Source organism: Botrytis sinoallii (assembly GCF_014898435.1).
Source record: "Botrytis sinoallii strain Bc 23 chromosome Unknown BSIN_001, whole genome shotgun sequence".
NCBI classification, from domain to species: domain Eukaryota; kingdom Fungi; phylum Ascomycota; class Leotiomycetes; order Helotiales; family Sclerotiniaceae; genus Botrytis; species Botrytis sinoallii.
The window spans coordinates 3,219,123-3,241,222 of NW_024066028.1; the positions used below are offsets into that span (position 1 = coordinate 3,219,123).

Here is a 22,100-nt window from a genome sequence, read left to right on the forward strand (position 1 = left end):
GGCAAGTACCTATCCAAAGAGGAGATACGATACTTCACCCATGTCAATTTTTTACTGAGCTGAATCGAAACTCGGAATTTAATTTGTGCTCGGTGCTCAGCGCTAGCTATTCTATTCAGCTGGCATCTTCGGCATCTTCAGGGCTTCGAGCGGATGATGCGAAAACGATACTGTGGAAGTCCTTGCTGGCTCTTTTGATTCCTGGGCTGCTCTCGTAGATGGAGATATTGAGAGAAAGAGAGGCATAGTGGCCAGTTTGAATTAACCGGAAGCAGTCTTTATCGGACTGGATCTATGAGATACCTAATAGACGACCTGATGTAATGCAGATATGTGATAGAAGGAACTTTGAGTCAATACCGACACACTGACATGCTTCTAGAACTCCCGAGATGAAATTTCGCGAGTACGTGTATCTTCGACAAGGCTTCTTTTGCTGAGCAATATGATAATCAATCACAAATTCGCAAATGGGGTTGGAAGTCATATAAAGATGTGGGGATCCTGCAGAGAGCGCCGTTCACATGCCGTCGAAGATTCTCAGAAGGGCTCGGCGCCCGCTTTCAAGTGCGCAAACTAACCTGAGTGATGTCGCTTTTCTGTTAGGCGATTGATATCGACCAATTATAACAATCATTGGCTTGAAGCTGAAGACCCTAGTGAACAAAAAACGAGGGTTACTGTTTTGCAGCGATTGCTAATAGAAGCCAAATTTCTTCAATTAGTCAACCGAGCCGAGCTACAGCATTTAATATATTAAGACACTCTGATCATGTGGTAAGCAGGTTTAAATTTCACTAGTTTGATGCAGCAAAATGCAACGTTGTCGCGTATTCTGACAAGATCGTAGAAACTACAGGTGCAGATTCTATCGCTAAGGTAACAAGCATCGTAACTTTGGAGTGTCAGATTGAAGCCACAGAATCCCAAAATGATATACAAAATTATAAATGTCGATCTTTAAGGTTAGCAGATGAAGGTCGGCACGTGAGAAATGCAAATCCTAGCGATGAATCTCACTAGAGCATGTATATAAATCTAAGAACGAACCTCTATTGAAACCATAGTATTGCAAAATTGACACCAAATACATTCGATTTTTAAACACGCAAAAGGAATCAAACCATGGCAATTGATATGAAACTTGACACGAACCCAAATACTATGCCTTCCCTGCCAGATTATGTCCCCCCAACCAAAGGACCTCTTTCACTATTACCAGTTACTTGGGTGCCATACGCTCAGCTTATGCGAATAGAGAAGCCGGCAGGTTACTTTGCATTCTAATTCCCTCACATTGCTGGCTTACTCTTTGCACAATCTCATTCTGCCAATTTATCTTTTCCACGCCCCAGCTTCGAGCAGCGCCTTGTTCCACATTTGTACATTTTAAGCGGATGTATATTTCTGCGTGGAGCTGCATGTACGTGGAACGATTTTCTAGACGCCCCCTATGATCGACAAGTTGCACGATGCAGACTGCGACCCATTGCACGGAATGCTGTCAGTGGACCTGCAGCTCTGGGTTTCATGGCCATTCAAGCAGTACTAGGAGTGTTGACGACCCTTGCGCCACTGCCTCACTCGGCTCGCGTACCAGCTGCCTTACTTTCTGCTACGCAGATAGTGTATCCTCTATGTAAGCGATTCACCGATTATCCACAGTTGTGGCTTGGTGTCTCATTTGCTTTCGGAGTTGGCGTAGGTGCCGGAGCAGGTGGTATCGACTTTGTGGAGATGTGTGGAAGATTAGACGCACTAGAAAGTAGTGAGACACGCATACTTTGCATTCTTGCTTGCCTGTACTTCTTTGTCGTACTTAACACGTTGATTTATGATACCATATATGGGCAACAAGACCTAAAAGACGACTTGAAAGCAGGAGTCAAAAGTTTAGCAGTGGCATGGAGAGACAACACCAAAAGGAACTGCGCGGTTTTGGCGGTAATTGAGATTGCTTTACTCTTAGCTACTAGCATCCTTGGCAGGTTGACTATGGGCTTCGGTATATTGGCGATTGGTGGCACGACATTGGTGCTCATCATGATGTTGTACTCGGTCAAGCTCGAAGATCCCGAAAGTTGCATGTCGTGTTTCAAGTGGCTCATCTGGGGAACTGGTGCCACTTTATCTCTGGGCTTGTTATCTTCCTGAGAAGAAGCACTGGGATACAATAAGAATGTAGATTCCGACCTGCTTTTTTATTGAAATGAGATGGTTATGTTTGCAAGATATTCGAATGCTGGCAGCGCTGGCCTTTATCTTTACAGGTGGTCTATGGACGTTATCAGAGCGATATTGGGTGAGAACAGCGACTGGAACGTCCAGATGTTGCCTTTTTGAGTCACTATCAATCGTGGTCATTAATCTCCCTTGAACTCAGGAGATGTAACAATCCCTGTGAAGAGACGCCAACAAACAGTGGCCGTGCAAAAGAGACATTTAAAGAAGAAAAATATCTGAAGTAAAGCGAGATCTCACAAAGAATATCCAGTCATACAAATCATGAAAATTGAATACTCATATCCTTTCTGCGGATTGTTTTTGAAAATACAGTGCAAAACCATACCACCAGAGAAACATAAGAATTCAAAAAGAATGTCCAGGGTGAAACGAATCCCCGCAACCACGGAATAGAGATCGCGACGTCAGAGAGCCCAGTCTTGCTTGCTTGCACAAGAAAGTCAATCTAGGAACGTTTGTAATGTACTAGCAGATTGAAGCTGCAAAGTACATCAATTGTCATGTTTGTACGTTCCAATCATTGCCCCAAAGGCGGGGGAAAGAAGAAGAAGAATACGTGAAAGAAATTCACGGTGCGCACTAGTCGCGACAATGTGTGTAATGCTAGCCTCGTCGTGCAGAGAGAAGTATGTGATATGGGTGTATACCAGTGACTAATTATGAGATGAAATCTTTGACTTACTGATGAGAGTGCAATTGATCTGTATGCTTCAAGTGCTTTTTAGTAATCTCCGCATTGTGCGAGACCTTGGGACCTTCATGTAACTGGCTGAACATTCATTGCAGCAGGCTGAAATGAGATCGCTAAAGAGGCTGATTGAAGAAAATATAGCAAGATTTGACAGTAATAGAGAAACGTGCATTTACTAGCCACCGAAATTTTGTCGTGATTTGAATTCTCGAGTCTACAAAACACCTACCAATATCAAGATTTCGCTAGTCTCGCTGCCTTGAACCTACTAACTTTCTTTGGACCACCCTCTTCTTCCGTAAATGGTACAATCTCACCTTCTTCCTCCGGACCAAAGCCACCTTGTTTACCAATTATCTTGTTTCTCATTCGATGATATTCAGTTGCAACTTCTTGGTGTAATAGTTGCGGATCAAATTCATCTGGTGGGGCTGCGTTGGTGTCATGTGGTACATCTCTTTCGATAACGTTGGGTGCGAGTGTACGGTTTGCGGGACCTGTAGGAACTTCTCGGGGCTTTTCGATGGCTGGTGCAAATTGAATTGGTTGAGAGAAGGGCTTAGGGGTAGCTGGAGTGGCAGGGAATAATTTGATATGGGAAGGATTTGTGGTGACCGAAGTGGTAGGCAAAATGCCATTAGTGCTATTGCTTAACGGAGTTCGAGATGTCTTGAAGCGAGAAGCCTTCTTTTGAACAGGTGGAGCAAAAGAAGATGGCCCTGGAGCTTTTCTCTCAATGATGTCTCCCACGGGGGCAGTTTTCATCTCGGCCTTTGAGGAGGAGGTGACTGGTTTATCAGGGGCTGGTGAAACATCTAGTTCCTCTGCAAATCTGACGCTTTTCTTTGAAGAGTCATCGGAATTGCCTGCATTAGAATCCTTCAATTTTCCCTTGCTGGGGGTCGTGAGGATTCCCTTGCCAGAATCCTTGGTATCCTCGCCACTAATAGATATCCGTCCAATTCCTTCTTGGACCATGCCATAATCATCCGAACTCTTTCCAACATTCTCCATCATCCTAACACCAAGCTTTTCTTCAAGTTCAATCATATGTTGACGGAGTTCATCATCCATAACTTGACGTGTTGATTTCCCAAATCGATCCTCATCATCGCTATCAGAATCATCTGCATAGTCTTCAGATTCCCAATCACTCCCATCTTCTAGATTTATTTCCGCCACTACAGATCCAACTTCTGACATTCCATATTGTAACATATCTCGTCGTAAAGCAGCATCCTCCGGAGATTCGTCGGTAGGTATGACGGCAGGCTCAAATGAAAGCTTTTCCGATTCTCTTGCAGATTGCATAATCTCTTCAAGGCGCTTTGCGGCTGGAGAGATCGTTGAATTTGATTCCGCAGACTCTGTTTTTGAATCGTCTGCAAACTTCACACTCTTCGGTCCAGGCTTTGAAGATGTAGTAGGTGGATTGGATTCCTTAACGCTCTTCGTTTCGGTCGCCCGGGGGGTAGTGTCGACTTGTACTGAAGCTTTGCTGGCTGGTCCATCATCTACCACCTCTTCCACGACGCCCGATTCATCCTTGGATACCGGCTCTATTATTCCAGCTTTGTGTAGTACCTCTAATAATTGTGGCTTTACATTTCCTGGTGTTGATAGTCTTGAAGAAATGACATTTCCTTCATCATCCAACTCTTCGATGATTTCTGTTACAGGAAGTCCTTCCTCATTTCTTACGTCCGGAGTACTGATGATAGTTGCCTTCGCCAATTTCTCCTCTGCGGTCTCGATTTGCTTCTCGATTGTTTTGATATTTTGCTGAACATAATCTAATCGTCGATCTAACAGATTCACAACTTGTTCAGCGCTTCTTTGGGTACTGGTACCAAGTATATCTTCGATTTCTTTTCCTTTGACCAGATCGGCTTCGTAGTTTCGTGCGATAGAGATGAGTTCCTCACGATTTGGGGTAGGATCTGCTGAAAGAATTTCCTCTTTCAAGCCATCATATTCAGCATCCCACGTCTGCCAGTGCTGTAGCGATTTTCTAAGTTTTGCGATATTATCCTCAAGTTGTAGGCGATACTTCTCCAAGTCGAGAAAGCTATCTTTTGTTGCTTGCGCCATGTTTGGGTGAATTCTTTGGAGGAGTCAGTCGCTCGAATTACATGTGTAGGTAGGCAGAAGACGAGGCTACGGAGGGCTTTGAAAAGGCACTCGTGCTTTTTGTCGCTTGTTACCAGCTTCAATTTTTTTCTCTTTAAAAGCGGCTCGGCAGCGGCACACGCTAACGTTTTTCTACTAAGGTTTGATTGGTCAGAACAGTTTAAGTCAACCACAATATCCTTCAGGCGTGATCTTCATGTAGGTAGGTATGTAGGACTACCTACAAAAGATGAAATTATGAATAGGTATAAGCCTGCAAGTGTTGGAATCATATTGGAGATTGAATCAATGTATTTTGATTATTTGAGACCAAGTTTCAATTTCACTAGCAGTCCCTAATGGCAAACCGTGGAAGCTTTGAAATAGAAAATTTCCTTTACTCATCACCCGCTCTCTCACCCATCTTCCACTCGTCACCCTTTCATCACAATGCTTGAAGCCGAAAATCCCAAGCATGAAAGTCCTGCCGTGTTGCTAAAGTGCGAGGTTCTTGCGAGTGCAGGCGGTTTGAGACGATGGCATGAAAATAGTCGTCGGTATGATTGTTTGTGTGGTGGTTGGTGAAAATCATTCTTAGCATATTTTTACTAGAGAGGACCATATTTTGAAGGCGAGAAAAGAAGGCTTGGAAGATAGTTCGACAAGTGGATCAGTATCTTTTTGGGGACCATAACTCTGTAAAAATTTACAGGCAAGTCTTCAAGTGACACAACAGACGGCGCAACAGGGGTTGACTTTCTGCAGCTTGCTCTTGATCAAAACCCTCATCTCAACGAAGGTGTTCCATATATTTGATTCAAACTCTTTCTTGGAAGGAATAAGAAAGAAAAAGATCTTGCGACTTCAAGTCAATATGTCTCAACATGTCTCAACTCAGAAATAAGACAGTGGGTTTCTATGGACGTTGAAGTCAAATGATGCATGCCTCCTTCAATTTTCGATTCCGATCGTGGCTACTCAGATCAGCGAGTTACTGCCCTCCATATGGTCTGTGGCAGTGGTTTTGAGAACATTGCAAAAGTCTTAATTGAGCATGGAGTAAGTCTTGAATTAGAGGTCGAGGCAGGAGACACTAACAACTTCAGAGTTGGATTTGATGAGAAAAAGACGACATTCGCACCTCGGTCGAAAAATCAATTACAGATTGCAGCGTATACAGGAAAGGAAGCATTGGTATGCTGGAGCTAACCCAGCCATTTAAATTGTTATGGTACGGCTCTGTGTAGTGCATCGAAGTGTGACAGATTCGAAGTAGTCGAGAAACTCCTTAATTCTGGAGCAGAAATCTTCAAAAACAATGAAAAATGGTATGCTTTAGCAGTGGCATGTCAATATTATCGTCATAGAATCGCCGAACTATTACTGGATCGACTTCTAGAGAATATTGAAAATCCTACCGGTATTGATGCAATATCGACAGCAGGCTTAAGCGAAGACAGTGATATGATTCAGCTGCTTCTGGCTCGTGGGGCGTCTACATCTCCATCTCATACCATCATAGCAATCCCTGTAGAGCATCCGAAAGAGCAAATTGGCGGGACACTGCCAAAACGAACTTTGCAATATCTTTTCAAATCTTGATCGAAGGGCCTTAAAAACATGTTTCAATGATTCATTACAGATCAAACAACGAAATGGTAGGTTCCGATACTGATCAGTCGGAGATTGAATATGTTACAGATTTTGGCAATTGGGAATCGTCCCGTCAGTCCACGCACCCCTTTATATAAGAAGAGAAAATGTAACTCAGAGTGCCTAGTAGTCCGAGCAGGTAGAGCTGATATGGAAAATTGCGATTGAATGCTAAGATAAAAATGATTGTAGTAAGGATCCTTAATGATATGACAGTCGATGTCTAGGCGAGGCTGATTTTTAGTATGGTTAGTCTCTTCCGAATGGTGGTGTGAAAATTACATTTTGTCTTCCTCGATATCGAAAACTGACGAAGTATGCTACGATTCCATGATCAAAGTAGCTTCAAGGTTAGAACGCAGCTTTAACCGATATAAAATGAGACCCCCGCTTGACTACCTACCTAGGTAGAAAGGTTTCGAACGATTTCGTTTAACAATGGTAACCAACTAATCGGATAAAATCCGAAGTCTTGTCAAATTCATGGTATTCTCAACATGAGAATATGCATTTTTATTCATAACTCCATCGCGGCCAAGACTATGATAACGCTACTCACACAACGAATGCTTTTTTAAAACTAAATACCTCACAAACCACAAATCTAAAAACCCTTCGTCCCCCCTCCCCTACTTCCCCATATCTCATTCCAACTCAAAACTCAACAAACTACCGCCACGATATGCCCACATATGCTTAACGGATTTCCTTCCCACAAATAGCACCCCAACCGTTCTTCTCGATGTTGTCACGTGTGGTGATGCATCCCTGTAGCCACGCAAAATCCATGCATTAGCCTTCTCTTCACCGCCAGAATTCAGGAGGTTGGGATGGCACTGATCCTAGAGGAGTTCGCATTTGCTCCACCTGTCAGCTGTGAGAAGATGCTTCTGCAAACCGTGCAAGCTTACTTTTCTTTTTCCAGACGAAAAGACAGAGTCAAGAACCACCTTTTCTTCCTCCACTTCTTTTTTTGTCTTGCATTTTTTGCAGAAATTGGTGGTTCGTTCATAACTCCACTCCTCCACAAGTTTCTTTCTTCTTATCGATTATTATCGATTGAATTGATTGCGGGAAAATTTAAGAACGGGACGTTATTTGGACATAGCTGCGGGCGAACAAGAATTGAAGCTCTGAACCCCTCATAACCTAGTGATACGAGACGAGTATCGGTTACCTTGCTTATCCGTAGGGTTTGAGGTTACATTATTCACTTACTATAATTTCACTCTCAATTGCTTCTGATTCCTTTTCGCAACTCTCAATTATATCAACAATTCTTCAATTCCTCTTCTTCTCTTCGCGTCAAAGTAACAACTCCAAAATCCCGCAAAAATGGGTTGGTTTGATGGCGCCTCTGAATCAGGTCGCTCCCACTCTTCAAAACGTCACTCCTCACATTCGCATTCCAGCAAAAAACGCCCTTCCTCCTCCCATTCTACCCATCAAAACAATTCCTCTGGAATTCTTGGAAGCGTTCTAGGAGGCACATCTCCCAAATCCCCCAAATCTCCTAAATCTCCCAAATCAAGCCATAGCCATCGAGAGCGTTCCAGAAGTCGTACGCGAGGCACCGACAGCATTTTTGGCAGCGGAGATGCGAAACATAATTCTAGTCGGAGTAGTTTCTTTGGTATGTATTTTTATTTATTTCTACAGTTCTATCATTGTTTTCGTAATTCAATCTATCCAATATCCATATTCTCGTCGCGCATTCGAATAATAATTTAATAAATTCCTCCTTCTAGGCATCTCGCGCTCCACATCCCATTACAAGCGTTCTCCTCGTCCCAACTATTTAAAACGCATTTATGCCAAATTGCGCGAACTCCTGCGCGATCTCATCTATTACATGAAGCGCCACCCGCTAAAAGTATTCATGCTCGTGATCATGCCTCTCATAACAGGTGGAGCGCTAGCCGGACTATTGAAGAAATTTGGGGTTAGGCTACCTGGAGGACTAGACAAGTTAATTGGCGGTGGAAAGGGAAGAGGAAGTGGGGGAAGCGGATTCTTCGGAGGAAATGGAGGTAATGGAACTTACGAGTATGAGAGGAGTAGCGTGAAGAGCACTGGAGGCGCAATGGGGAAGTTGGGCACCCTGGCGAGTGGCATGGAAGGAGTAGGAGGAGCGATGAAGTTGGCGAAATTGTTCATCTGATGTGGAGTCTGGAATGATTGCAAATTGGATGAGAGATGAGTTGACATGATGTGATGAGGATATTTTGATCGGGCTGGATATGGCGTTGGATATTTGGGTCGACTCTTTTCCTTTTGATTTTTTCTCTTCTCGCTTTCTTTCTTTTCCAAAAGCCTGCATTTTTTTACGGATATAGATACCACGATTAGAGTGATAGTGTATGACTGGTCTTGAATACAAAAGATTTGGAATATAGATGGAATTTCATGATGTGATTAGATGAGGGGAATCAATAAGTGAGTTCGGCTACATAGTAGGATTAACTCTATTTGTCTCCATAGACTCAAGCCAAATGCTTTTGGTGAGCTTAATGAGTTCTACAAGCGATGCCCGGTATCAAGCTTCCATTGCCTATTAATTGAAGGCGAGCACGAATACATGCATCTTCAAAGATTACTCCCGACGATCTATTTGTTTTATCTGTCTAACTTCTTCTCCGTTAGTAATGCAGCCCCTTCACACATCACCTGATTTACCTCACGGATACAGAAATTTAGCTCCTTACGCTGCTGTATTGGAAATCTGCATACATCATTTGACCTATCCACGCTACCCGACCATCGTATAAATCTCCTATTCGCTTGCTGTATTTTATCAACTGTACCCAATACCCTCAATAACCTAACCCTGTAGTCCTCTAACGCCAGCTCCATTATCAATAAGTTTAACGCAAAAGATAATTCTTCAAATTCGTATCAAATCGTAATTTATGAACCCACAGCATGACTGAAAACCTTTGCGGCGAGCTGACTTAATAATCTTGCTTTATCACCTTGAGGAAGTTCCTATGCAGCACACATATTAGCAGTTTCCTTTCATCCTCTCCCAAGTTCAACACTCAACCTCAACTTACCTGGAAAACAGAATAAACGCTTTTCCCCCTAGCGTCTCTCACAGCACCCAACCTATTTCCTGCCACAGCTCCAGCCAACATTCCCGGGAAATTCGCAACAATAAATCCCATAGCTCCTCCACTCAATCCACCCACCATACTCCAGAACTTCCCGGTAGGTGAATTATTATTCTCTGCCATTCCCTCTTCTCTCAACATCTCCTCAAATACATCTCCAAATTGTGCGTCTTGAAACTTCTCTTCCTCCTCTGGATTCTTCGCCTTTGACGAGAAGCCAAAACTAGACCATGGGAATCCACCGGGTCCAGCAGATGGATCGGGAATTTCTTCATCGTCATCCATAGATGTAGAGGCTGTGGAGGCCCCAGAGCCAAATCCATGATATGTACGGGCAGCGTCGTAATCGCGACGACGAGTGGGTTCAGAAAGGGTATAGTATGCGTCGTTGATTTGTTGAAATTTACGGGTTCTTTCCGCACGTTCGGGGGAGTCAGAGGCGACCCGATCGGGGTGGGTTTTTAAAGCTGCTCTGTCGAGTGACGAAGGTTAGTTGGTGTTCAGGAAAGAGGGGTAGAGAAGAAGTTCATACTTTTTGTAGGCATTGCGGATCTGTTGCTGGGTTGCAGTGGATGGTACGCCAAGAACGGCATCTAGCAAATGAAAACTATTAGCATGTTGACTATCTCGGTGGGCGAGTGGAATAATCTAAAGGTTGGAGGACTCACAATAATCTGAAGGTAATGTCATTCTTCCAGGTTCGAAAATGCTAATAGGATGTGGTACTTGAGAATATTCTAGGATTTCGTGTAGTATTAGAGTTTTCAATAAGAGATGATAATATGTAGAAAAGAGTTCTAGTTATGCAGATTCGACCGCAAATATGAATATGAGAGGTGGAAAGGACACCTCGAGATTCAAGAAATGATAAGTGATACCTGGATTCACTTGACTGCCCAGGTGGCTTCTGCGTCATAGGTGTGGCGTAAGGAAATGTGGCTGACACGTGAAAATCTTGGCATTGATACTCGCGTGCATGCAACCAAATTTTGAGCGAGAGCAATTGATTATTTATGTAGAACAACTGGAACATCAAGCACGACATTTTCTTCTATGAAATGAGACAATATACTTCCAGTGTGCTCCAAGTAATATGCACACATTTGACTTCTTATCTCAGCTGCAAAACGAAGCGGCTTTGATTAATCTTTCCAATTTTTTACTATCATATATAAACTTCATTTTCTCCAGGGAGTAGGTAGGGATTTTTTGTATGGATTATATAAGCATGAATGAAGTCGTTCATACAAAATCGTCATGTAGATGTTGTTGTTTCAAAGCAAGAGCAAGTCCAAAACCTCAAACTACTCATCGCGTCCTCTTAGGTAAACTTTTAATCTGCCGCGTAAGGCTATCCATTGATAACGCCATCTTTTCAGCGAGAGCGGGCCGAGAGAAAACCCTTTGAATACCCCACTTCGCATACTTTTCATCCTCAATTTACTTTCTACTGTATCGCACATACATTGTAGTCCAACTCTCCAACTGTCATTGGTTCTGTCGATCCTCTGTCCTGTGTTCGCCAGATTTTACAGCTTCTCAAAATGTCCCCCGGTTGTAAAATCCACCTCCTTGACGGAGGTCTTGGCACTACCCTCGGTGATTCCCACCAAGTACAATTCACAGAAAAAGAACCTCTCTGGTCTTCTCAGCTACTCATTCCAACTCATCCCCATGGACCCAAAACACTCCTCGCTACTCAAAAGTCCTTTGTGGATGCTGGTGCTGATATTTTGTTAACTGCAACTTATCAAACGAGTTATGAGGGATTCGGAGGATCAGGATATGCTGTTCATTCACACTCATCTTCTAACTCGGGAAAAGAAGATGGGGACAAGGAGGAGGTAAATAGCATCATGAGAAGCGCGGTAGATATCGCTTCCGATGCATTTTCCACCCAAAAAGATTCAAATGGCAAAATTGCACTAAGCCTTGGAGCATACGGTGCAATCATGACTCCGGGACAAGAATATACGGGAAAATATGATGATGACCATAAATCAAGCGAGCAATTGAGCTCATGGCACCATGAGAGAATTTCGGTTTTCTCGAGAGATCCAAAATGCTGGGATAGAGTTGACTATGTGGCATTTGAAACAATCCCATTATTGGAGGAAATTGAGGGTGTTAGAAAATCCATGGGAGAGGTTGAAAACTCGAACAGTGGAACAGCTGGAAGCAAGCCATGTTGGATCACGTGTGTATTTCCTGGCGAAGGAAATTGCTTACCCGGTGGAAGCTCTGTACAACAAATTGTACAAGCAATGTTGGGCAACAAAGACGGTTCTCCAGTACCATTTGGAATCGGTCTGAATTGTACCAAAGTCGGAAAAGTTGAATCTCTGATACTGGAATTTGAGCAAGAAGTCAAGGCTTTAATCGAGAAAGGGGATATCAGTGAATGGCCATCTTTGGTAGTATATCCCGATGGAACGATTAAGGGAGAAGTCTACAATACCTCTACCAAAGTATGGGAAATTAGAGAGCCACCCGGAAAAGAAGATTTGCAGTGGGATGAGGCGGTTCTTGAGATTGTCAGGAGGGCAAGAGATAGGGGGTTGTGGAAGGACATTATTGTGGGAGGTTGTTGCAAAACTACGCCTAGGGAGATCGGGAAACTAAGGGAGAGGATCGATCGACTTGATAAGGAATAATCGAATAAATGCAATGAGAACAAATTACTCAATTTTCGAGACAGCCGAGAATGTTTTGAAGATGAGCCTGAATCTAGCTGTTTCGGAATCGAACATGAATCTGGATCTCGTCAAAGCTTTTACGTTTGTTTTCATGTTTCTTGAAATGATAAAACACGCCCCTTTTCGGCAATCTTCTGAGCCAATCAAAGTCCTTTTCGTCAAGTTCTATCGTCATCCAGAACGCAATGTCAGCACCAAAACCTAGCTATTAGAAGTTTTCCTTTCGCTTAAAGGTTTAGTACGTTTTCTTTTTCTGGTTTCCATCAAGAGAAACCATTATTTTTGTTTGACCTTATTTCTCCTTGGCGCTTTCTGATCTACTTTTCATCACTCTCATCACTACGTTCCCTCAAAATCGCGAGTTCCTCAATTTCAATCTCTAATTTATGTTTCCCGAGAACACGGCCACTAGACGCGACGCTGCACCAGTGAATTCATCCAGAGCTGGGAGGGTTCCGATATTTCTAGTTCCAACTCAATCTTTCAATTCTATGGAAATTAAAACAGTCGAGAGCAAATAATGTACAGTATTAGATATTGTTACAGTCAAGGTCGAGTCCCGCTTAAGGTGCAGCAAGTTGCAACTTGTGTCTCCCCGTAATTCTTTCATATAGCTCATTTCTTCTTACCGACTTGTGCAGAAGGATTTAAAAAGATATTTGCGATCTTGCTGTGGATTGTAAAACTGGTGATACAGCAGAAAAGGGTTGCAGCTGGCGGGCCTAATCAATGATTTATTTATTTCTACGCCCGCTATCCAAGAATTGACATTGCTCACTAAAGCACTCCTCATTCCGGTATTTTTTCACATCTTTGGAGATCATTGTAAAATTCGACGATAGTCAGCCGAGGCAGTTTCCTATTCAATTCCTAAACTCAAACTCTAGACAGTACAGTAATCGATTCTAGATAACTTCCAGACACCTGGCATTTTGAATGGAAGCACCAATTTCCCTAGAGTATTATTTTTGATATACACTTCTAAGCACGAGGTATTTTGAATTTGCAAGATTCGATTTGCTTCAGTGAGCACTCAATTATGACACATCGAATAATGAAAATATAAGGTCGTTTAGAGCTTTGCTATATTAGTCTGCTTTTCCGTAACAATTATTAAGCTTATACACTGATAGCAGGCGCTCTGACAAATGCTTTTCCTCCCATCGTTTGTGGCTTTAACTCCCCGTTCATGATCTGTCTAATCCTCCACTCACCCCACTCTCGTACAGATCTCGACTGATCGACCTCTTCGTTCGCTAAGGCTGGAATGCCACTGCCCTTGAACCTTTTCATACTCTCATCATTCTCGCACCGGACCAAATATGCTAAGCTTCTTCTAACATGCGTTCCCTGCTCACCGGGAGGTGTTATAACTCTATGCAAGGCACTACATAAGACACCGCCAGTACGTTCGACCAAAGTGTCTCCCAAGTTGATCACTGCACAGCCTGGCTGTGGTTTTATGTATAACCAATTCTCATTCTTGTTTTCGACGCCTGCAGGGAGGATTTGAAGGCCGCCAACAACATTGAACAGCATGGTTATCAAGCCGACGTCGGTATGACTCGCGAACGCAACACGGTGGTCAACAACGGGTTGGGGGCGTGTAAATACCATGCGAAGGGATGTATCTGAGCGCTTATCAATGGGGCAAGTAGAAGCTAGGGTTCCAGACGGAAGTCCAAGGTGATTGTCGAGATGAGAAAAAACAGCGCAGATTCCAGAGTGTGCACGGCGGAAAAAGGACTGAACCGAACGTTTGTTCTCAACAAATGGATAAGGATCGGGTTTTGGGTTTGGCTCAAGACCAAGTGCGTCGTCCTGGTTGACGTTGTAAACTTCAATGGCATCGAACTTGCCATCGCCAGTCTTCAGAGTTCCAACTGGTTTGTAGCTAACTAAGATGTCAGTTGATGTTTTTCCTGGAGAGATTAAAATAAGCTATGCTTGTGGACTTACCCTCTGAGGTCCCGAGGGGGGTCGCTAACGTATTTCATAAGCTCATTCTGCTCAAGATCAAAAGTAGCATTGCTAATCTTGAACATGGATTCGGCATCTTTCAGAAGTGCCTCTCCTTCCTCAGAGCCACGCAGGTTAAGCAAGAAAACACCATGCTCTCTACAAGAATCGAAGAGCTTTTCCGATTCGGAAGAGGAATTGCTCTGCAGGGCTTTGTATGAGATTATAGGGATTTCAGCTGTTGGAACATCGTTGGGGAAGGGAGGGGACTGCGCAAATATCTCTTCGGTAGGCATGGTGGCAGGAAAAAGAAGCAAAGTAAAGCGTTCAGGATAATACTAGTGAATTGGACTGGGTTACTAAACGGTTGGGCTTTTTATATTCTTACAAGTATTGCGATTGACTTTTCAACACCTCGATTGCAGCCCTAAATATCACCTTGGAAGCTAACGCCAACCTGTTGTCAATCTTGATCATCCTACTGGTTGTTGCTACTCCTTCTTCCGGCAATGCTCTTACCAAAAACCTCACCGATATCAACGGTACCAACGGCGCTAAAGTTTAAACGGTTTATCGGGAATATAATTGCATTAGCTAGATGAGGGTGGCATCGTTCCAGCAAATCGACTAATAAACTTCATCTAAATTTCAACGTCTGAAGAAACGCAATTCGGGTTGATTGGTTTATATGCGGGGCTCAGCGGAGAAAAATGCGTTCCAACCTGTCGGAATACTGACGTGTAAAATGGTTACATCGATCATATTCCATCCCGCTCTCATGCATACTACGTACGTGGCATATCCATTCATAGAGTGGGGTGAGAACACCAGATATTTTAGTATTCCTTCTTCATGTAAAGAAGGTTAATAGAATAAATTTGTTCTTCTACCCCTGCATATTTTCTATGTACATACACGTTGGTATATCCATCTAACACAAGTAGTTGCTTGGAAAACGTGGAGTAAACTGCATGTCTTAGTGAAATATGTGGGCATGTGATATTTTTTCACAGTGTTGATTGATTGTATCAAGGAATTGAGTTTATTAAAACATTGGCATGCGTCATTGAATACCGCTCCATTTTACGGGATCAGATCTCCTTTTAGAGGCGGCTGCATATCCGTATATGTAAGATGGAGGTGTTTGATCTGAGAAAATGAAATCTTATCCTAAAGTCCAGGTGATCACAATCATTGAATTATGATTATAGGCTGAATGAAAGTAGTAGAATTTTCTAAAGCAAATTTAAGTATCATACAACACAAAGCTCGGCATATGATTTCCTTAGCTTGTTATGAACATCAAGGTAGTGGGAGATGCGTTCGCTTGTTTATCGGCCTCTTCCCTCCCCCCCTTCTGTCTGTGCGCGTGGAAATTTTCAATTAAAGCTTAGTCACTTTAATCTTGATAGAGATATACTTTCTTAGTTCTTATCCTTGAAAGCTGTTTAGCCCTCATATACATAACATCAATAGTATAATAATCTAATCGAGTAGAACTTGTAAATTACTAGATACAAAAATGGAGAAAAATCGAAGAAGTATCTCCTGAGAAATTATATTAGTTGAGCCGGCGCACAAGAATACAACAGGGCTCAGGGATAGTCATGAGCTCGAGACTAGAAGTAACTCTCTTATGTTTGATATTTATTTGTATGAGATATGCTATGTTTGAGAGAATTAAAGAAATCAGTATTTCATCTACGAAAGCTTGTAAGCTTTTGTATCTTACTTTTCAATCAAATTTAGATAGAACTCTGTATTATATACTATCTATTCGAGCATTAATCAAAAGATTAAAGCTTAGAATAAAGTAAGTAGTCTTTCAATTATAGTATTTAGATCTCTGTATAATACCTACTTAAAGAGCACCGCTGATATCGCCTAAATCTATGGATGTAACTGCTAAGATGCTTAATTAGACAGGTTACAATATCAGTTTTCGATCATCAATGTTTGTTTATATAAGTTTAAAAGTTTCCGATTCTTCTCCTGGTTTTCAAATCTGAATACAAATCTACCCGTGGGAGAATATCCAAACTTCTATATCACTAGTTAATTGCATCTTATATTTGATTCCTCTGTATAAGTATAGCTGAACTACTGCTAATCGACACGAGTCGCGGAACCGATGACCTAGTAGATTACTGGATCTCACTAGTCTTGTATTTGTTGTTTGTTGTACTAAAGGACTCACGTTCGATTGTTTGTTAAGGCTGGAAAGTGCTATCCTGATCGATTTTGTCTGGGAAACATGATATCTAGAGGTGCGGTAATCATTATGGATGATTCAAAGTTAGTAGCTCTTGTACGTGTATGAACTGATAAATTATTTCTCAACTTTCAAAATTTGTAACAAGTTCATTCTGTAATTACTTAATATTGGAATTCATTGTTTGATTGTTCAGTTTGTATTGAATCATTGAGATAATTCTTAAGATTTTCGAATCCAGATTTCAATAAACATTGTTAAGTCTATTTTTGCATGGTCCTCACTAACGGGGTTCTCGACCGATCTCGTATTGATAAAACTTATCGCCGAAGAAGTTGTGAGCAGAGATGTCGAGTACTTCTCAGATCCAACAAAATGAAGCCTTGATATCCTCAATATAACGTATTTTCCAAGTATGAGTCGTTGCCTACACTCTCTTAACCAAATTTGGTATCGGCTTTCTTATTACACAAATAAGAATGACCAAACTTTGAACTTGTTCGAACTTGATCCTAATTGCGATTATGCCTTTCATGGCTGCGGTCACTGTTGCCGACACAGTAGTGAAACTCATCCGTTACATGTTCCTTAAGAAGTTGACTTCGCAGATAAGAGGCTATTGAATCGTATAGTCTGGCTTTTAGTGCTAATACCTTTGTTCAATCTGGCTTCAATATCGTCTTTTTTTTGCTCAACTATCTTGCTCATCGTGAATCTTTAGGAGATATATATTAGTACTAGACGGGAAGCTCTGGCGTTTGGTCCCCTAAATGTGTGTGTCACTGTGTCTAATAGCAATAATGTTTATGGATTTGTTAAATATTTACACATCATTTCTTACTCCCTCTAAAGATTTTACTTATCAGTAACTTCACATACCTTTTAGCTGCTAATATAACCCATCGCCCACTTTGAACGTTAGAGAACAAGAAGCGGGAAACAGATGAACAATCCTGAAACCGATTTGTCTTGGATTACTAGAGTTCTCATGCCGTTCCAGATAATGAATCCATTGTTCTCATTATGAACACTTGGAAATGCATCTGAAAAACTCCTTTTCGTGGTTTGCGTTATACTGTATAATGCAGACACTGCTTTATTCTTGTGTGAAAGATGAGGCAAGTTTAATAATCACTGTTGCTAGACATTGAAAACTACACGAGTTCACTTCTAGTGGCCCATAGATCTAACCAATAGCCAGAATACTGATGATAGTGGTGATGAAAACTCGACAGCACTTCACAAACCAAGTTGAACGTGGTGTTTCCTATATTTGCTATAGTGTTACGATCTTGTTAACCTTTTATGGCACTCGCTTCGAGACAATATGTGCTCCGGGTTGGGCAAAATTGACCGAACTAAAAATAGAATGTATCTGTTTGATTCTCTGTAGGTTGCATCTATTTTCGCTCGTGGATGGGGCAACACAATCTATTACAGTTGCTTAACCTGACGGGGTTGAGACAATATCTTGTAACTCATTTCGCATCCGAGATCTGGAAGCTGAAAAGAGAGTTTTGTAAGTTTTTCTGCGCCATAAACGCCCCTCTCTACTCTGAGCGTTGGCGGTTGACCAGCTTGATTCACTGTCACCACTATTATTTTCATCGCCCACCAGTAAGATAGGGGTGAGCCTAGACCAAGGCTATTACTTCATGCATTCATTGCTTTTGATATTTATGCCGATTGGTACAAATAGTGAGGTGAAGGTAGTTTGGAAACTCGTTGCCCTTTTTCACATAATAAGGCAGGCTAATCAAAGAAGTGTCTGCATATCTGACACTTTTCCATAGCAAGCCTTCTAGTTTACTTTTCTTCGCCTTTTTCTTGTGGTCACTTTGTAGAATATCTGCTGTTCCCTTATGGCTGCTCTCATCCTACATTGAATTTTATTCAAACTACGACATTCAAATTGATAAATATGTATCTATCTTTGGTCCACATGTGGTACAAGTCTTGGTGACTGAAGTAGTATGACAAGTATTGAACATACGCCCCACTGTGGTGAAGCGTATTGCATTTTATATTACGCATTCTAATATGCGATATCGAAAAACATGTCATGAAAATCATTGTTATTATCATATGATATTATACACTACCAAAAGATGTGGAAATACCGGGATTCAATAGATTCAAGTAAACCCCAATGAAGATAGCTTCAATATCGCTTATTGAGGAAGGGAAAATTGTATCGAATATCCTTATGTGCTCGAAGAATGCAGCTGCGACACCTGGGAATTCATGAGATTCTAGTACGTTAGTATGTTATTAGTTTTATACCGTATAACTTGTACACATTGCAGTGGATAACGAAATAATACACCAACACTAATCTAGCATAGAAGTCTTCAACATCAGCCACCATAGCACAGCTTGAAGCTTGAAGCCAGTGATTTCAGAGGACAAGCAACACGCGGCACAACTGTACAATCACAGCTGCGGTCAAGTTGACCCAGAGCTTCGGTCCCGAAGTCGTCAATACTATAACTATGTAGTACTACTTCACTGCCAAGAAGTAGAATAGCCACCAATAGTTCACATCCAGTGACATCGTCGTCTATATAAGGCCTATCTCGATCCACCATGCAATGTGGACTAATTGGAGTCTACACACTCTAAATCCAATTCTTCGCTAGGTAATTACGTAACCCTGCACGGTAGTTACTAGCACGCCACATTTACTTCGTAATAATAGGGATATTTCACCCCAGCCCTATACCGGGGTAATATGCGTTTTTAAGCTTGTGCAGTGACATCCTCTTGACGGAGCTTACGAAGCTAGGAAGAGAGGTGTAGTCGAATGTAGCTAAGGAAGGAACTGCTTGACTTTTTGTTTCGTTTCGTTTTGACAAGACGATCACCTATTTTTGTTTCTATGCCTTGAGCTAATCTTACTGGTCGACCTATACGTCTACACATGACGCGGCGACGGTATCTTCCTGGTCATCTTCATCTCGAGATCATGATGATGAACGGCCCCGTTCAATACCTCAATTAAGCTTGTAATAACGTATATATAATGGTTTGCAAGTACCGATGTGATTTACTCTCGGCACTTGCTTCAAATTCGTTGTTCTAACCTGTTCTAATTTTTCTTCTAATTCACTTTTATTCCTACTGTTCAATACTTTGATTCGATACATCAATATGCGCCAATCTTCGCGCACAGCTATCGCAGCTCTTGCGGTGACAGTGAATGCTGCATCGCTTTCCGATGTATGCACTGTATCCAATGTTCAGGCCGCCATACCTGCAAATGGAACCTTGCTAGGTATCGATTCGATTCCTTCAGCCGTGACAGCGGACGCTGTTTACAATGCATCTGCTGGTATGGGTAGCACTACCACCTACACCTACTGCAATGTTACAGTCACCTACACCCACACTGGAAAGGGCGATAAGGTGGTCATAAAGTATGCTTTCCCAAGTCCTTCCGATTTTGAAAATCGCTTCTATGTCGCTGGTGGAGGTGGTTATTCTCTTTCTAGTGATGCAACTGGAGGGCTTGCATATGGTGCCGTTGGTGGTGCCAGTGATGCAGGATACGATGCCTTCGACTACAGTTATGATGAGGTAGTCCTATATGGCAACGGATCCATTAATTGGGATGCGACGTACATGTTTGGGTACCAGGCATTAGGTGAGATGACTCAGGTTGGAAAGACGCTTGATTGATTGATTGATTTCATTTACGTCCACCTTCAGTCTAAGACTATATAGGACGGCTAGGCCTCTAGAGGCTCTAGCGGATAACTTTTTATTCTACAAAAATGGATATATATGATTTAGGGAAGTGAAAACAAATGCTAGGGAACAGTGCCCGCTCATTATACGCATTGCATATAATAAGAAAATTGTGAAAATCAAGAAATTGTAAGGAGATCAAAGCCCTCTCTTATTTCCCTAATTACTTCTTCTTCATTCTCTTCTTCTCTCTCCTCTTCTACTACTATTTTTTCCTCTATCTCGTCTTATATGAGAGCCCTGGCCAGGTACCATGCTCTTGTGGCGATTTTGGTGATATTGATGAATTTAATAGCTAATTCAATATCTACTTTTGTATAAAGTAGGAACTGTATAGTGATCTTAGATAGTGATATATTCTTGAATATTTCTTTTCTCTCTGCTTTATATATAGGACAACTAATAAGGAGGTGTTGTGGAGCCTCAATATTACCACATATACATTTGTTATCAGAGAGTTTGAATCGATATAAATAAGATTTGATATATCCATAACCTAATTTGAGTTGAAAATATGCGCTAGCAGTGTTTCGCTTGGTTTCGCTTGGTAGCTTGATTTTCGATCCTATCTTCCATGGAAATAGCTTTGAATAGGTCAAAGGGGATTGATTTGATCTGAGTTTGTATTGATTGAAAATAGAAAGCCATTGATCTGAATCGTACTCTTTGATCATCATACCTAGAAGTCCAAAACTTGTTTCGTTTGAGATAGAACGTATTGTGGTTACTTCCTTTGCTAGTTTATCTGCTAGCTCATTTCCTTCTACTAAAGTATATCCTGAAACCCAATTTAGAGATACTTCAGCTCCTTTTGCTTTGATGATTTCCGCTGCTTTGATTGCTCGAATCTGATAGACCTGTCCAGAGTGGTCTGATGGTGTTTTTAAGCGATATAGATCAGCTTGATTATCCGAATATATCTTGAATTTGTTGTTAATACAGGCAATTGTGCTAGTATATTTAATAGCTCTAGTAACCCCATAAAGCTCTCTATTATACACTAGTTGATTACTACCAATATTCAATTGTTGTTGATATGAAATTTGATTATTTGATTGTATTGCGATTATACCTACACCTATACCTATTCCTTTTTCAGTAGAAGAGGTATCAGTATAAATGTAGGTAGTATTCTTATCTTTGTGATTGAAAACAATATTGTGAAGAATAGCAGTATCTTCTTTTGATAAATTGCTAATATTAACTCTGAAGGGAATTTCCTTTTTCCATGAAGGGAAGTTGAAGTGAATAATCTTTTCAAGTGAAATAGGATTGAGATCCTGATTTATTGATCCTCTAATTCTATCAATTTGGATTGATTTATATCGTTTTCTTTGAGAAGTAAGGATTACTTCCAAATCGGTTTGATATTGAGCTGATATTTCTTTTTCGATATTGATTGGATGGTTTGGCAAGAGTTTAGCTAGACGAAACGCGTATTGCCTAACATTTGAATCTAATCGAATTTTTGGGGACTTTAGGCCTGCTTCTACTTCCATTGAAAGGATTGGGGCTGTTTTGAAGACTCCTAATATCTTTCGGAAAGCTAGGTTTTGAAGCGATTGCATTATATTCTTGAAATGAGTTTGACCTTTCCACCAAATCACTGATCCGTAATCAGCTATACTAGTTACACATGCTATATATAATTGTCTAAGGGCTTTAGAATTAAGGCCCTT

At 41.5% G+C, this 22,100-nt stretch overlaps 7 protein-coding genes across 7 annotated transcripts; 4 read left to right on the top strand and 3 right to left on the bottom strand.

The window, feature by feature from the left end:
• Positions 1-1,125: 1,125 nt before the first annotated feature.
• Positions 1,126-2,154, top strand: EAF02_000695 (uncharacterized protein; the record flags this gene model as incomplete). The annotated part of the gene is made up of 2 exons (XM_038896743.1): positions 1,126-1,270; positions 1,445-2,154. The coding sequence occupies 2 exons, from the start codon at positions 1,126-1,128 to the stop codon at positions 2,152-2,154; spliced, it is 855 nt and encodes a 284-aa protein (XP_038763602.1).
• A 1,015-nt stretch (positions 2,155-3,169) lies between these two features.
• On the bottom strand, positions 3,170-5,026 carry EAF02_000696 (uncharacterized protein; the record flags this gene model as incomplete). Its single annotated transcript, XM_038896744.1, has 1 exon — positions 3,170-5,026. One exon carries the CDS (start codon positions 5,024-5,026, stop codon positions 3,170-3,172), a length of 1,857 nt encoding a protein of 618 aa, XP_038763603.1.
• A 3,006-nt stretch (positions 5,027-8,032) lies between these two features.
• On the top strand, positions 8,033-8,858 carry EAF02_000697 (uncharacterized protein; the record flags this gene model as incomplete). The annotated part of the gene is made up of 2 exons (XM_038896745.1): positions 8,033-8,330; positions 8,446-8,858. 2 exons carry the CDS (start codon positions 8,033-8,035, stop codon positions 8,856-8,858), a joined length of 711 nt encoding a protein of 236 aa, XP_038763604.1.
• A 242-nt stretch (positions 8,859-9,100) lies between these two features.
• EAF02_000698 (uncharacterized protein) lies at positions 9,101-10,709 on the bottom strand. Its single transcript, XM_038896746.1, has 4 exons — positions 10,476-10,709; positions 10,340-10,400; positions 9,751-10,279; positions 9,101-9,682 (listed from the first exon to the last, which is right to left on the bottom strand). The coding sequence occupies exons 1-4, from the start codon at positions 10,495-10,497 to the stop codon at positions 9,605-9,607; spliced, it is 690 nt and encodes a 229-aa protein (XP_038763605.1). The 5' UTR covers positions 10,498-10,709; the 3' UTR covers positions 9,101-9,604.
• A 642-nt stretch (positions 10,710-11,351) lies between these two features.
• On the top strand, positions 11,352-12,461 carry EAF02_000699 (uncharacterized protein; the record flags this gene model as incomplete). The annotated part of the gene is made up of 1 exon (XM_038896747.1): positions 11,352-12,461. The coding sequence occupies one exon, from the start codon at positions 11,352-11,354 to the stop codon at positions 12,459-12,461; it is 1,110 nt and encodes a 369-aa protein (XP_038763606.1).
• A 1,161-nt stretch (positions 12,462-13,622) lies between these two features.
• EAF02_000700 (uncharacterized protein) lies at positions 13,623-14,758 on the bottom strand (the record flags this gene model as incomplete). Its single annotated transcript, XM_038896748.1, has 2 exons — positions 13,623-14,397; positions 14,463-14,758. 2 exons carry the CDS (start codon positions 14,756-14,758, stop codon positions 13,623-13,625), a joined length of 1,071 nt encoding a protein of 356 aa, XP_038763607.1.
• A 5,066-nt stretch (positions 14,759-19,824) lies between these two features.
• Positions 19,825-20,246, top strand: EAF02_000701 (uncharacterized protein; the record flags this gene model as incomplete). The annotated part of the gene is made up of 2 exons (XM_038896749.1): positions 19,825-20,196; positions 20,241-20,246. 2 exons carry the CDS (start codon positions 19,825-19,827, stop codon positions 20,244-20,246), a joined length of 378 nt encoding a protein of 125 aa, XP_038763608.1.
• Positions 20,247-22,100: the final 1,854 nt, after the last annotated feature.